General features: G+C 43.6%; 2 protein-coding genes across 2 annotated transcripts in view; one reads left to right on the forward strand and one right to left on the reverse strand.

Moving 5' to 3' along the window:
- The window catches only part of PUS7L (pseudouridine synthase 7 like), a 21,823-nt gene extending 12,155 nt beyond the window's left edge, over nt 1-9,668 (reverse strand). Inside the window, exons 1-6 of the mRNA XM_075274345.1 lie at nt 9,583-9,668; nt 5,081-5,164; nt 3,509-4,392; nt 3,230-3,389; nt 2,857-3,052; nt 832-930 (exon numbers count right to left, since the gene is read on the reverse strand). Coding sequence (XP_075130446.1) covers nt 832-930; nt 2,857-3,052; nt 3,230-3,389; nt 3,509-4,376 — 1,323 coding nt within the window. The 5' untranslated portion in view covers nt 4,377-4,392; nt 5,081-5,164; nt 9,583-9,668. The remainder of the gene's footprint in view (nt 1-831; nt 931-2,856; nt 3,053-3,229; nt 3,390-3,508; nt 4,393-5,080; nt 5,165-9,582) is intronic.
- Nucleotides 8,555-15,662, forward strand: part of IRAK4 (interleukin 1 receptor associated kinase 4) — a 22,341-nt gene continuing 15,233 nt past the window's right edge. Inside the window, exon 1 of the mRNA XM_075274370.1 lies at nt 8,555-8,654. The gene's annotated coding sequence lies outside the window, so the exon portion shown is untranslated. The remainder of the gene's footprint in view (nt 8,655-15,662) is intronic.

Raw genomic sequence — 15,662 nt, forward strand, 5'->3', positions numbered from 1 at the left:
ATATGCTAACATTTCTTACAATAAGCTATCCTTCTTGGTCTATTATTGAGAAGCTGACCCCTCCATCTCAGAGATACGCTGCACCCTATGCACTTAGTATCTGTGTATTGGCAGATAATGGGTGGTGTCTGGCTCATACGGCTTCAGTTACATGACCTTATTTATTAAAAGATGGCTGGACCATTGTACCAAACAAGCCCTCATACCTCAGTGTCTCCTTATTCCTTATACAATATAAGCTTTTGTGAGCAGGGCCCTCACTCCTATTGTTTGATATGTTAATATTTTTGTGCCATTGTAATGGCAAATATTGTCTTTTCATGTACCCTCAGAATTGTAAGGGTCAGACATTTTTCTTTGCAGGCCGATATTGAAAAACCCATTAAAATCAATGGGAGACAGAAAAAAAACATGATACTTTTTTATGCGTTTTTGACGTGTTTTTTTTTTAAGGAAAGTTTCCATGTCCATACAGTGTGCTGGAACAAAAAAAAAATGCAGCAAAAACTGAAATAAAAAATGCGACAATAAGCGCATCATGAAAAATAACTTGCCAAAGAAACCTACGATATTTTCTAATTCCTGAAGAAGATGTTTTCAGCCTGCAAAAAACTCTGTGTGAACATACCCTAAAGAGCTGCAGAATATGCTGGCGCTATATAAATAAAAATATTATAAATAAATAAAATATTACTTTTTGAGACATGTACAAATATCCTGTCAACATAGGCTTCATATAGCTTTGAACATATCACAGAGATAAACAGTACAGTATAGTACGGTTGTACACAAGGTTGTAGTTAACACAACTCTTAAACGTAATGCACATACCATTTCTTCTTTCAATAAAGCCAATCCAATATTATGTGACTGCACATTCTGCCCTTTCCCAAATCTTTGTGGTCCATAATAATTTATGAAGCCTCTCTTCTGAAATGAGAAATAGGAAAAAAAATAATGAAAAATAACCTGCAGTATCAACTATGATAATTTATCAATTGTGAGTGTATCATGATCAAACGTCTCTATGTTCCACTTTATTCCCTGATAAACTATGTAGAATAAAATGTGGGTACTGAACAAATAAGAAAAAAAACGATGTCTCATGTTCTTTACACACATGTAATACAGTGCCCATTATGGTAAAATATAATGAAAGCAACTCAATATCTGACCAAATACCATTTTGGTTTTCTTATGTTCTGCTATCAATCCTGTGATGAGTCAGCAGAATATCACACAGGCAACTAGAGACTGTACCATATCAACCTGCTGGGGACACTCAAAGACATACTGATGTTTATTGTGAGGTCTACAAGTGACAGTGATTGACAATGTCTATAAAGCTCTGCAAAATATGTTGGCACTATACAAGTAAGCTAAATAAATAGTTAAATAAAAAAAGAGACAGCACACCAAAACTAATGCAAAAAATTGACAATTAGCGCAATGATTCGACATTTCTGTTTAATTTGAAACCTTTCTCAAGCTGTTGAGTTGAACCAAAATGTTGTGTCCAGCGCCGCACCTCTAATGAGGTGAAGTGAGGCAATAGCCTCAGGCGGCGTTATGTCGGGTGGCGGCATTTTGAGTAACCAAAGCCAGTCCAGGACAGGCCGCTTTAAAAAAAACAAGATGCATACGACTTGTCCTGGGCTGGCGTAGTGTTTTCGCTGAGGGATGGCTTGGTGCAGCCGTGCGAAGACAGCCAGGGGTTCATGGCTGCCTCTGTTCTGCCTGAGGTGGACAATCAAAAGACGACACCCCTTCTCCCTTCAGTATTCAGTCCTGGGGGGGGGGGGGTGTCTTTTTATTGGCCGCCTCAGGCAGCAGAGAGGCTAGGTTCACCACTCATCATTCGACTAATAAAGTCCATTTATTTGCATCAATGATGGAGTGCTGCCTCTTCTTTATTTTGCTATTTTGGTCATTGTGCCACTGAATAAAGACTTGCACCCATTGTGAGTATTTACATAACACTACGCTCTTTTCGGTACTAAATCAATAGTTAGTGACAGAAGTTTCTGTCGCCCCTTTGCAGAGCTTGTGACCATTGAGCCAGGAGGTCACAAAATTGATTTTTTTTCTCCTTTATATTTCATTAGGTCAGAGTGAGAAGGATTCAGATAGAAAGGGATATCCGAATAATTTAATACTTATACAGGGTAATTCTAGCTGCATAGTCACGAGCATTTCCACATATAATTAATAGGGGGAAAGTGCAGGAAAATGCATCAAAAGCTCAACAAAAAATACTGTGTAAAAACAAAAAAAACTGTGATTTGATACTTCACTGCTATTTTTTTCCACAGTGTCTTTTTTAGCTGCGTCTCGCTGTTGGGCCCTACCAAAAATACCCCCCAAATGTCTATTTTGTTCTTAGGAAACATAATAAAAATACCTGCTTTTTTTTCATTTCACATTTTCCCAGGTATAAATTATTTTTTTTTTAAATGCAAAAATAAACATAAAAATAAGGCCCTATGTGTCACCAAAAAAACATGCAAAAATTAGTTAAATAATCGAAATGAAGAAAACGTTATAGCCCTCAAAGTGACATGTACGAAAAAACCTGAAAATGTGCTTGGTCCTGAACCAGGGAAACTGGCCCAGTACTGAAGTAGTTAAAATATCTAGTTGCAAACACTGAAACACAAGCGTAACAGTTCAGCCTACTCGATAACAAAAACAGACTACAATGTAAAATGCATAGTATACAAAGAGGACATCAGACGTACTAGAAGAAAGGACAAGCAATGTCTGAACCTCAACTACTAGGCGTAAACCCAAGTGGGAGACCAGCCATAGCCTATAGATTTACATGAACGTTAACTTTGTAGCTCCACCTTGGCATACCTTGACATTACATACTGCTTCTTCAACTCTCTTCTCAAGATCTTCTGATGTATCACTAGAATGACATCTTACATCTCTCACAACAATGGTGAAATGGTTACCAGATAACTGACCAAGATGTAAGTGCTGTCTAGTAGGACGTACGTTACTTATCTTCATCCCCTTTTTTTCAAGTAATCCTTCTACTTCACGCAACCTGCCGAAAAACGTTAGACAGATAAAGCTCTGATCATTCTTTACTTAAATATAAAGTAAGCAATCCTTATAGTCTGCTATGCAGCAATATCTTATGATGACCTACAACATACGGTATAATGTTCATTTAGTAGGAATATTCATTAGACTATACTCTCGAAGACGACAAATACTGCACCTATCCGGAGTAACTTTCTTCACAACCACAGCCTGGTACGTAATGGCTTTCTTATCTTTAATACCAGCATAGCTGAAGTCTGAGGGTAGCACGCCAAGTGAAGTAGCCATGTATCCAATAGCTTCCATAGTTTCCAAGTTCTCTTTCTCAAGGGTAAACGCTAGAAGAAAGAAATATTTTTGTATGAAAAAATGATTAAAAAAAAAATATATATTTCTAGCAGTGAGTGAATAATGGACCCGTGGTCCTGTCTATTGAAAGTCATGGAGTTATTCCTACCTGTGAATATATCAGGGGTTTCTTCTGATCTCTGTCTCTTTCCAGATGAGCCCTTTCGTTCCCTGAATCTAACTGTGATGCACATTTTCTGCAGTCCATCAGTACCTTTCTGGGAAAAGGACTTGGTTTCTACCAGCTTCCCAAATTTCTTACTGATGAAATGATGTACAGATGTCCTGTGTTCTTTACACACATCTGGTTGAAATGTAAACCTTGAGTTCTCCACTTTTGCATCTAAAAATGTAAAGAATTTGTCGGCTTCCTCTTCAGATGTCAGCAGGGAAAGCTCCTGGTAATCCAGGTTTGGTTTAACAAGAACCTCCATGTGTCTGGTAAACGTGAGAAGTAATGGAAATGTCTGTCGCACAGCTCCATGGAGAATGGCTCTAGCATTTTTGTCTGGAAACTGACCCAAGGACAATTCACACTGTTCTCTTCCAGATACTTGGGATTCAAAGGCAGATCTTACTGAACATGCAAAGTTAGTTAGGGATTCCTGCACATCTAGAGGCAACAAAGTGCTGAGCACATTATAATGATCTGTCTCATCTTCAGGAAGATTTTGGTCCTCGAAAACATCTTTTTCAACTACAGACTCGCATATATTTCTGACAGCTCCATCAAGCGTCTCTTTACTCTCAGCTTCAGCAGGGCTTGGGCATAGCTTGGGCTTTTTGAAGGTTTGTTCACCAATACTCAGTGTTTGTAAATCTTCATTTTCTTCTTTGTAGACACTTGTAACAAGCTGACCAGTGACATCAATCTCTGTTACAACAAAGTCAGCTGGGGAATTTTTGATGGTTCCATAAAAGCCAGTGTGATCACTAATATAGGAGAGACAGCCAAAGTCTAGAGGTTTTTCTTCCATTGTATTATTAAGCAGTCTGAAAAGAGAAAAACCAAAATAACCAAAAATACCTATAAATGCCAGTATATAAATTTTAAAAAATGCGAGATGTATATACTGTGATCAGTGTGACAAGTGTCAGCTTTACTCGCACATCAAATAAAACCTAAAATAATAAAAATGCAATAGGGCTGAGTTTACCAAAGTAATTGTATCAATAAAACATACACATAGATGGGGTCCGTGTGCTTTCCGCAGTCTCCGCACGAGTCATGTGGACAGGAAAGTAGATCGTGAACTACTTTTCTGTCCGCACGTTCCATGCGGAGATCGTGTGGAAAGCACATGGACCCTATTATAGTCTATGAGGTCGGTGTGCTTTCAATACACACCGCTTGCCACTGCGTTCGGTAGTCCGTTCGGGTAGATCCCCATGCGGATTCCCCTGAACGAATTACTGACGCAGATGTAAACGAGGCCTAAGGCTCATGAAAATAGCAGAGTATGTAGAGTTGCAGCTGGAGTACTTGCAGCTTCATACTACAGTATTGTAGACTTTCCAGTATAGGCCTGTATAACAAATAAGAGAACACTAATCACTGGTCACTAATGGGTTAATAATTACATATTTTCATACTTATCTTTTAACAAATTTAACAATAAGAAAAATAGTAAACTTTTTGAAGCAGGTAAATCACCAGAAATAAAATTATGTATATACTCACCATGACATGACGAGCAGCATTTCTGTTGGTCCAGCCAAAGGACTCATTGGGTACCCTACAAAATTGTAGCAATTTTCTGGATAGCTGTAAGAAGCATATTATATAATTTATAATCACCAGTACAGTACAATAACCCATATGAGATATTTGTCTGTTAGCCTCGTGTAAAAAAATAATTGTAGTTGCTTGTCAACCCACAGTCATTCTGCTAAAAATGGCAGTTTAGATTTTTTTCACTTGCTTTGTAGTAGCGTTTGTAGTTTTTGGACACTGGGATATCTAAGGTGTAGGACTTTTATTTTGTTTATTTTTATATCTGATCTGAGAAAGGGCGGTGATTTAAACTTCATTTTTTACTTTTTTAAATAATTTGTTTTAATGGCTATTGCAGTTGCTCAGCAACAATCCTTACTTTAAGACCTCCAGTATATGACCATGGGCTAGGTCAAGTGAGCTAGCCATTTTTTTCCTAGATAGCACACTGACCCATTCATTTCTGTCGGCCCACGCACATGACCATTGTAAGCCGATGGCTGGTCAGGTAATGGAGTGGGTGCACATGAAGGAATGAACATCACACTTGAATTGTGCAAAATAGAATACTTGTTTATTCACACAGACAGGTAGAGTAAAACGTTTTTCGGTATAGCAATAACAAAAGTCGTGAATAGTACGTGATGGCAGTCATCAAACAGTAAGGTAAGTTACAGCCTAAACTCCGCCCATTTCCGACCAGGGTCCGCTGTAGGTATAAACAATGCTAGGGAGACGCTGCTCCATGAAAGTAAGTGGCAAGCACGCCGTAGGTAAACGGCTAGCCGCATACAATGCATCGGCATCCAGTTGTGGCATTTCGCTCCGGATTAGGCCCAAATGAATACGCCTAGTCGGGAGGGAGCGTCACGCCGCGGACGTCCGCAGCTGAATCAGCCGCAAAATCCGGCTGAAGTAATGGATTTTTGGGCCCGGAATTTTGACGCGGATTCTGCGTCATAATCCTGACCATAAAACCCCTGTGTGAACCCGGCCTAAATGGGACCTTTCACATCCTTGACAAATTCAAGTTCTTGGCATCTGTTAATAGGCGCTGCTTTACTGATTCCATCAAGGTTAGAATTTTTTCTCCAGCCTCCATCATTCCCAAACAAAAATCACAGTTTTTATGCTGGATGTGCTATTTAAAGGGGTTTTCTAGGCAAAAAAAAGTTAAGAAATAAATAAATAAATGTCTGCTAGTGCTACTAATGGGTTAATAAGTGTACCCATATACCTTTTAGCATGTTTTGAATGATTTCTGAGTGTCTCTGGGGGCTGCTGGTATCTCTGCTTTTGTTTACAAGCTCAGCTTCCTGCTATGTAACTTTCTCACTAACCCTTTCACCTTACTCCCCCCTTAACCCATATTATATACTTACCCCTCCTTGCTTCTTTCGGCGAGACGGTCCCTCTTCCTGTACCGCCCCTGTGCTCCTCCTCAGCAGTGATGAGCATGTATGAAAGCGCAGTAGAGGTGAATTACAGGTGGCGGCGTGCACAGTGTAGAAGAGCGCGCTCTGCACAGACAGCATCATTACAGGAGGAGGAGCTGTCTCGCTGGAAGTAGCCCGATTGGTAATGGCAATTGAGTGGATGCGGAGGAGTAATATTGACAATCTGTTTTCGTAAATGGGAAAACGGATCGTCACCGTATAATCAGAAAATGACCCTAGGGTGATCACATGACCGCCCGAAGAGTATGGGTAACTATACATTTTTCATAGTTGATGTTATTTAGAAAGTAGGAGGGGGGGAGTGTTTAGGGTAGAATAGGGATTTCAAGTTATCCCGGACAACACCTTTAATCTCTGTAGTGTCAAAAGGGCAGGGTCAGGCAGGGGAACGTGATTCAGAGCCCCAATCAGAGGCAGCCAGTGTCAGAGCTCACAATTACACGCCTTGCTTGCTCCTGCCTGACACCGCTCATCTAATAGTACAGAGCCTAAATAAATCGCATATGAGGAACCAAACCTAACATCCTTGATTGTTCAGGAACAGAGGAGGCTAGAGAAAACATTCCAATTGTGCGAGAATTAGTGGAGCAAAGAGCAGGACTTGTTGAAGGTGGCGAAAGGCCTGCTTTAAAGGAGTTGTCCAGGAATTTGAGTCCTAAAATGGATTTTCTGGAACTTCAGAACTCGGGCAGTAGGTCACGAAGATGGGGGGAAAAAAATTTGATTTGTCCTTGCTGGCGGCCACATGAATGGAAACGTCACTCACTTACGTCACCAGTTCCATTCCTATGGCCGCTGATTGGCCTCAGTGGTCACATGCTGTGCAGCACTTCCACTGACAAAATAACAGCGGCAGTGGACACTAGAGCTCCGGGAACAGGAGAGTATGATTTTTTTTTGATTTTTTTTTTAATGTTTCACCTTCCTCATCCTCGTACCTGAGTTCTGAAATTTCTGGACAACCGCTTTGCTAAGAGCATGTGGGCAGAAAGAAGCAAAATGAAAAAGGTGGGGAAACAGTAGTTTTTCAAATATGACATAGCAAAAATTGCAACTTTTTATCATATATATTACACAAGAAAATGGTGTTTTCCTGTCCTCAGAGATTTGCAATATTATACCATGAGCCAACAGTGCACTGAATTCAATGCAGTCAGCTTTCCGGTATGCTCATAAAAGTGATGTGAATAAGGATCTAGCAGAAAGAAAGGCTCAGCTGGGAGGGGTGTGCATAGTGGGATTTTGTTTTTGAAAAAAATAAATAAAAAAATAAAACTTGCGTGAAATTTGATGGGGTAGAAAGCCAAAATTTCTCTCTGTGAGCATATCATTAAATGTATGTCAGCTCGCATCAAGTTACTATATCAGATAGTGCTATTGGACAACCACTTGTCTGCTGATAACCTGAACATCTATACTCACTACAGACCTAACCACATAGAGAAGATATTACCACCCACTGATGGCCAGCTATGGCTCTGAACAGCGACGTTTGCTTCACATTGGAAATACAACTAGTCAGAGTTTATTTTGTTATGTCATTCTAACTCTATGCAATGCGGGTCTCTAAATGCAATGTGTTATGTATGCTGAGATTTGTAGTTCACACACATTACCCTGTGAATTACCAAGCACAGGATTGAAGCGAACCTGTGCTGTACAAATCCTCAGTTTCCAGTCTGCTGACTACGCCCCCACCAATTCCAAGAGCCAATCACACCAGGCGCTAAACGTACACAGAGATTCTTAAAGGTACATGACCAGTCCAGGATATAATAACAGCAATGTGTGGAGTTTGTGAGGCAGGGATCTTTGGCAGTGGGTGTAAGAATCTTGACTGGTATGGCTGCAGTATGGGGCATGGTCTAGTTATAGAAAATGTACCGGATATAGCAGTTGATCCAGCAATGAAGGGGTGTCTGATTCAGAAGTGAAGGGGTGTTGCCTGCCTGCTGGAGTTTCTAGTATTGTGAAAGTAGAGGAAGGATACGGAAGTGTCCTGCTCTAGTCCCTGTACACTACTGGTGATCAATGCTGAACTGGAGGAAGAGACCTGCTTCTTGTGGGTGCCAAGACTTGAGCTGGTGAGTGGCAGTGTGTGTCTGGTGCTTCTAGTTGCCAGTCTTGGAACATCTCAGGATCTGACACACAACCAAATGAGCGTTCCTTTGTTAGAACTTATGTGCTGGTTTGAGAAACTGTGTTGATGCCCACGGCGGGTGTGATGGGTAATCTTTAATGTCCACAACCATCCCCAGGGTTGTAGATTAAGATACTTATCAAAAGCAGAACATGCAAAAGTATGGTTTTATTGTAACTGTTTTGTGACTATTACAATGTTACAGTAGCAGCAAAGATGAGGTCATTGTCATTCAGAGGGAAAGTGACAGCACTACAGATATTGCTGATACTGGTGCTGGATTTATAGGCTTTATATGTTTATTCGCTAGATTCCAAAACTATTTCTAACTTTGTGTTGTAATTCTTTATTGACATGAAATAAGGAATAGATAAATCATAAAACTACTGCTGACAGTTTCCTAGAGCATTAACCCTTAAGTACTATCATGGTGTCTATCATAATAATGTGTGTATGAGAGTGATGTATGAGACACCATGATAGTACTTAAGTTAAATCTAATAGCTGCTTAGGGTAGAACATTAGGAGTGCAGCAGCCAGGCTCACTATACCAAGACCCTTGTTCTGTGCCAGTCACTTCACAGTAAGATATCAACTAGTGGAGGTAAGGGCAGCTCTGACAGTGGCTACAACATGCTAGAAAATAAGAGATCTCAAATAATATAATAGATCTCCATAACAAAAGAGGTAAACAAATATTCCAAATACTAATACAATAGATAGATGAAATAAATCTAGATATCAAGAAGAATATTTCACAACAAAGTGCTGAAGAGTCCTCAAATGAATAACGCACGATATACTAAGTAACATCCGAACTATAACCCACAGTAGCAGACTGCCATACTGGGTGCAGGGTGGCCACAACTTACTTGAGAAGCAGACAGACTGCCATATGTATCTGCGAGCGGCTCTGTTTTCATGCAGGCTGAAAAGAGTTAACTACTAAAGGTCTGCACATGAGGCGCAGAAGGCAAGGGGGATACGGGACGTCACTTCCTGCTTTCGGCTCTAAGTGAGGCTTGGAACGCACATGGTATGCTGGGAGCATTACTTCCTGTCTCTGTAGATACTGCTCATAGTGACTACAGCCAGTAACACACTTAATGGCTAATGTTGCAGTAGTGATGTGTTATCATATGTCCTGCAGCCGCGCATAAAACGCACATACAGTACCTTATATACACGTTTTCAGTATCTTAATAGCACACAAGGTCATAAGCAAATCTATTCTAAAAATGACATAAAAGCCAGTGCGAATGCGGCAGTAGTGGGTAAGGAGTGTGAGGATATTGAAATTTTGAACATGGAACTAGAAGGAGAGGTAAAAACAGACATTGCATTGAAAAAATGCAGAGTCAAAATCTTACAAGTAGACACGAAGAAGGAAAACCGAAACGCAGGTGTGAACCTAGCCTTAAAGGGATTCTACCACTAAAGCAACATTTTTTCTAATTACCACGTCGGAATAGCCTTAAGAAAGGCTATTCGTCTCTTACCTTTAGACGTGGTCTCCACGACGCCGTTCCTTAGAAATGCTGGTTTTAGTGGATTAATAGTCTCTATTTTTGCAAGTTGTGTAGTGTAGTGCAGTCTATATAGGGTGTACTTGGGTGACAAGTAGACTTGGACAGTCTGAATGTTTGGGCATCCACTTAGCAAATGAACTTCAATGTGGATAAATGTAAAGTTAAGCATTTTAATACTAATTACCTGCATGAAACAATTCTCTAGGGCAGTGGTCCTCAACATTTTGTATAACTGTTTATTATACAATGCCTGTTTGGACTATCCTGGCCATAGCCCATCCGACTATCTGCTTTGTTCACAATATCATTTAGGGTCTGTTCAACCGGCGGCAAATGAAGAGGAAATTCCTCTTCCTAATCTGTTGCCGGTATTTTCGCCATGGTCTAGCTGCGACAGGATACAGTACATTAGGATTCTGTTGCAGCATCCCGCTCCAAATCCATGGCAAATTCAGTGAACTGACCCTAATAGTTATTATTTGTGTACCTATAACATGCTCATAACAAACTTATGCGTCACCCTATACTGACTGCCCATAATATTTCTACAATTATACATATACTAATGGCGTGGTAATAGGACTAATTTCGCATGGACAGCATGGTGGGTCAGTGCTTAGCCTTGTAGAGTTGGTGCCCGAATCAGACCTATAACAACAACTGAAAGGAGTTTATATGTCCTCCCTGTGTTTGCATGTGTTTTCTCCCCTACTCTCCCCTATTTTGGTCTGTTGCTTTCATGAGTCTTGGGATGAGAACAGACTTAACCAATGCTAGAAAGCTTCTGTCATGTTTTTCACATTAGAGTGAATGTAGACTGGAGGGCTGAGGAGGCAGAGGTCCTCCCTGCATTCCACGCCTCTCTTGGGTTAAGGGGATATCGTCATTCCTTAGGGAGAGACCACCATGTAGGTGTGTGGAGTCTTATTAAGCCATAGACGCTCCACTGTGAGGGTTCATGGGGAAAATATGCAAATCTGTCCTCCATGATGTAAATAGGAAGAAAATGCCTCAGTCATGCAGCCCACTAGGGGGCACTCCCTTTAATATAATACCCGATTTTCCCAGAGGCCTTTGCTGCAATGATGTGGGATTTTACCAAGTACAGTCTCTCAGCCGAGGACAGCTGTTTCGATCTATTTGGATCTCTTCAGCCCGGCGTAGAGAAGACTGACTTGGCAGAGGTGAGAGGCAAGCCTCTCTTGCAGCAGGAAACAGGTAGTGGAGCTCTCTGTATGTGCATTTCACTTGACTTCCAAGTCAATCACTATTATTGAAGCTTTTAATTTCCTTCAGCCAGCTCCAGAACAGACACACGACCTGATACATTTAACATCCTGCTTCTCAAGTAAGTTTATTGCCACACTGCACCTTCATATTGATCCCTGTCAGTAGTGTAGTCTGTCACTGTGGTTATCTGCAATGAAATGCATTTAAACAGTGAGGGGAATCGCTCAGGTAGATGCTTGTAGCAGTGCAGGAAACAGGGACACAGACACTGGATTGCACATAAATTCAGGCTTTATTCACATGTAACGCATACACTGCTTTTGCAAAGCCACAGGATACACAAAACCTTTCTCAACTGAGAGACTAACTTAAACGTAAGGAAACTTTTCCCTGACTATACAGGAGACTGGCTACCAGTCTCCCACCTTGGAAACAACAACGGGTGGCACTGTACCTGCTTTGGAGGTCCGGTCTGGACAGTTCAGCTCTGTCAGTGTAGTGCCACGCCGCTAGTTTTCACACTCAGACTATTATCAGGTCTTGATTACCCAGCTGACCTCCCTGGTGTGAATCTTTACCATACACCCTTTAGCTGCCTGGCTGGGACATACCTGTCTTCCCAGACCACACCCTTCACTCTCTCACATCAGTTTGAGTATGGCAGTTTATGGTTGGGATGTATATTGTCAATTATACATTGTACAATGTTGCACTTACATTGCTGAAAACTACAGATCAGTAAGCTTAAATTTGATAGTAGTAAAAATAATGGAAACCCTCCTCTAAAAAAAAGAAATAATTATCCACCTTAAAATCTGCAATTTAGATTTATAATCTGCTCCAGTCATATGATAAATTTGGTCATTGTTGATTTATGTGTTTTTCTTGCTATATGTTGGTTGGTGGTTCTCCTGCTGTCACATTATTTCTAGGAGCATGGGTTATAATTGACCCTCTGGGGGTCTTCCCTTCATATATATTTGTATATTTCCATACTAATGTATGCAGGATTTCCCATTATTTTTTATAATCTGACATAGCTGTCTACCGTTATCGGTAATTAACATCACCCTCGTTATCCTGGCTGTAATGGGACTTTATGGGATCATTATTTAATCCCTTCTTTAGTATGCATTGTCTGTACTTTATGTAGGGAGTATGCTATCGGTGTGGACTCTTATTAAGATTCACAAGGTACAAGCAGCACCCCCGTTGTTTCGAGTTGTATACTTATGGTTATTTTCAGTAGTTTTTAGTAGGGCTATTTTTTATTAGTACCACTTAGTCAGGGCTGTTTTAATACATTGGTGGACTCATTACAAAGGCGTCATAAATTCCCCATCACCACTCAGAAATACCTGAAATACCTGAAATGACTTACCTGAGAAACGCAGCGATCGGGGGGCGTGGCCTAGGTGCTAGAACTGTGCAGACTTACCGCTTCAGAGCTTCTGGTCCCTGGCGCTGTTTTCCCCGAATTTCGCCGGTCAAGGCTCCCTCCTATCTCTGGCCCCGACATGGTCCGTCGCCTAGGCTGCAAATCTGCCTCTTCGGCCCGGGTAGAACCTCCGCTGGCGAGATTTCTTCTTGCCCCGGCCCCCCCGCTTCACTGGCCGGCGGCTCCAAAATGGCGCTGGCGCGCGCTTTCCCGGGCAACGAGCAGGTCCCTCCGCAGCAGCAGACGACTCCGGCAGTGCTGCTTACCTCTCCACTGGCTGCAGCTGCTCCTTTGACCCCGGCTTCTCTCTCCTCCGGCGTGGGGACGCCACGGTCGGCTGCTGATAAGAAGGTGCAGATCCCTCCAGGGCATCGGGATTATGGCGGTGCCGGCCCCGTGGTGGCCCCCCTCCCCCATTCCTCCATGATGGACTCGGCTCCTGGGGATGCCGTGACGGACATCCAGCCTCCAGCTTCCCGGCAAGGTGAGCGGTGCCCCACAGCTGCCCACACTTCCCTCCTGGACCCTGCTGTGACCAGCCCTCCTGCAGCATCCCTGCTTCTCCTCCAGCAGCCTACGGGCCACTCACCAGGGTGCTCCTTGCCTCAACATGCAGAGCTTCCTCCCCTGGACTCTCCCTGCCCTCCCTTAGGGGCTCTCCCCTGAGGAGCTAGTACCAGCCTGCACGTCTGGGATACCGTCAGCGGTGTGACCCCCTCTTGGATGCCTGTCATGCGGAGCTGCGTTCTGGCTTTTCTGGGACCCCTGTGGCCCTCCGTGCCCCACCTGCTTCGGACTCCTCTGATTCTTCACTGGCCTCTCCGTCCTCCCACCGTCCCAAACGCCCAAAGCTGTCGGACATCTGGGATTTGCTCCATTCCATGCCTACTAAGTCGGACCTAGAGACTCTGGTTCGTAGGGTGGAGGAGAGACAGGATAAGATTTTGGCTGGCTTCAAGTCTGACCTCCACTCCCTGGAAACCAAGGTATCAGCCCAGCAGCAACGCACGGACTCTCTTGACCAGCGTCTTGGGGCCCTGGAGCAAACTCTCTCTACTCAACGTTTGTTTAACCGCCATTTGCTGCTGCAAGTTGACGACCAGGAAAATCGAGGCCGGCGGAATAATATTAAGCTCCCCGATGTTGTCCCGACTGAGGAGCTTCGCTCTGTTGCCATATCTGTCTTTAATACCATTCTCTCCAGGCCAGTGGACACGGAGATACATATTGATAGGATTCACCGAGTGCTGGGGCCCAGGAAGGTGTCCTCCACAGACTCGAGAGATGTCCTTTGTCGGGTCCACTTTTATAAGGAAAAAGAGGACATCTTACAAGCTGCTTGGCATCATGGTCCAGTCCCCTTCCTGGATGGCTCGATCTCCCTCCTCCCGGATGTCTCTCGTCGCACCCTGGCCATGCAGCGTCTCCTCAAGCCCACTCTTCGTTTGATCCTGGACTCAGGGGCCACGTACAGGTGGGGTCATCCCTTCCACCTCCAAATCCGTCGCAATGGAGCAATTTTCACCCTCCACTCCCTGGATCAGGCTGCTGCTTTGTCTCAATTCCTGAATGTACCGGACTTGTCTCTACCGGACTGGTTGGAATACCTGCTTCCTACTGCCCTGCCTGCGGTTCGGTCTTCCTCCCCTCCTCTGCCGCGCCAGCGACGTCGCACGGTGGACTCTGCCTTGCCTTCCTCCAGAGGACCTGTACCCTTATCAGCTAACTGAACATTGTTGGGACTCTTGTTTTTTGATGACTTTGTGATGCCTTGTTTTTCGCTCTTAATGCTCTGTTCTCTCTCCTTTTCTCTGCTTTGGCTAAGCTTTGTGCCCCTCGGGCGACCGGCGTGGCCTTGGCTCCTGCCGCTCGCCAGAGGTGAGTTTCGCCCCCCTCTCCTCCGGGGCGACTCGGCGCCCCCGTGGCTCGCCCATCTTTGCCTCCCGCTGTTGTGCCCTTTTATTCTGGGGCGCCACGGTCAGGTACGCAGACGAGTGGTCTGCTTCCGTTTCAGTTAGCTGCGGTGTGCCTTGACTTGCCCCTGGCGTGGGAGTCTATGGTTTTGAAAGTATCTCTGGCCGTGATACTTGTTTTGGGCCACGACCCCTACCTCTCTTTTTCTTTTTGTCCTTTTTTGGGTGTTTGCTGCTCTGGGACTTGGTAGCTCTGGCTTTTCTTGACTACCTAGCCCCCACTTAGTTAGGTAGATTTGGCAGCTCTCCGAGTGTACACTGCGGTGTGCCTCTGAGACCTGCATTAGTGGGCTTTCCCACTGTTTGGTGTTTCCCGTGCCCGGACTAGCTGGGCCCGGTTCTAACGGGTCGCCCGTTCTGGAGTTAGCCTGGTTCGGATTCATTAAGATTGCTTGCTTTCATTGATTTTGCTTCTCCCTCTCCTTCTCCCCTCCCTCGTTCTGTATTCCCTTTGTCTTTTCCGTCCCCCTCTGGGTTCTGTCTGCCAGCCTTGGACTCCCGCTTCTTCTTCTTTACCTAGGCTTCCGGCCCCTACACTTCTGGATGGTGCTTCTCTTGATCTGTCTACTTTCGGGTCCCCTAACACATACCATACTTGTTGCCTGAAGTCCTATCTAGACTTCCCGCGTCGGCCCTACCATATTTCCTCCTTGTGCCATGTGCTTTTTGCGACCAGGACCTGTATTCCTGCTCTGGGGTGCTCTACTAATTTTCCCCTCCTTTAGTCGATAGTTCGGTTACGTGGAGGACCTCGGGCATTAGGGGATCTCGTTGCCTCTCTT

This window comes from Leptodactylus fuscus, chromosome 5 (assembly GCF_031893055.1).
Source record: "Leptodactylus fuscus isolate aLepFus1 chromosome 5, aLepFus1.hap2, whole genome shotgun sequence".
NCBI lineage: Eukaryota > Metazoa > Chordata > Amphibia > Anura > Leptodactylidae > Leptodactylus > Leptodactylus fuscus.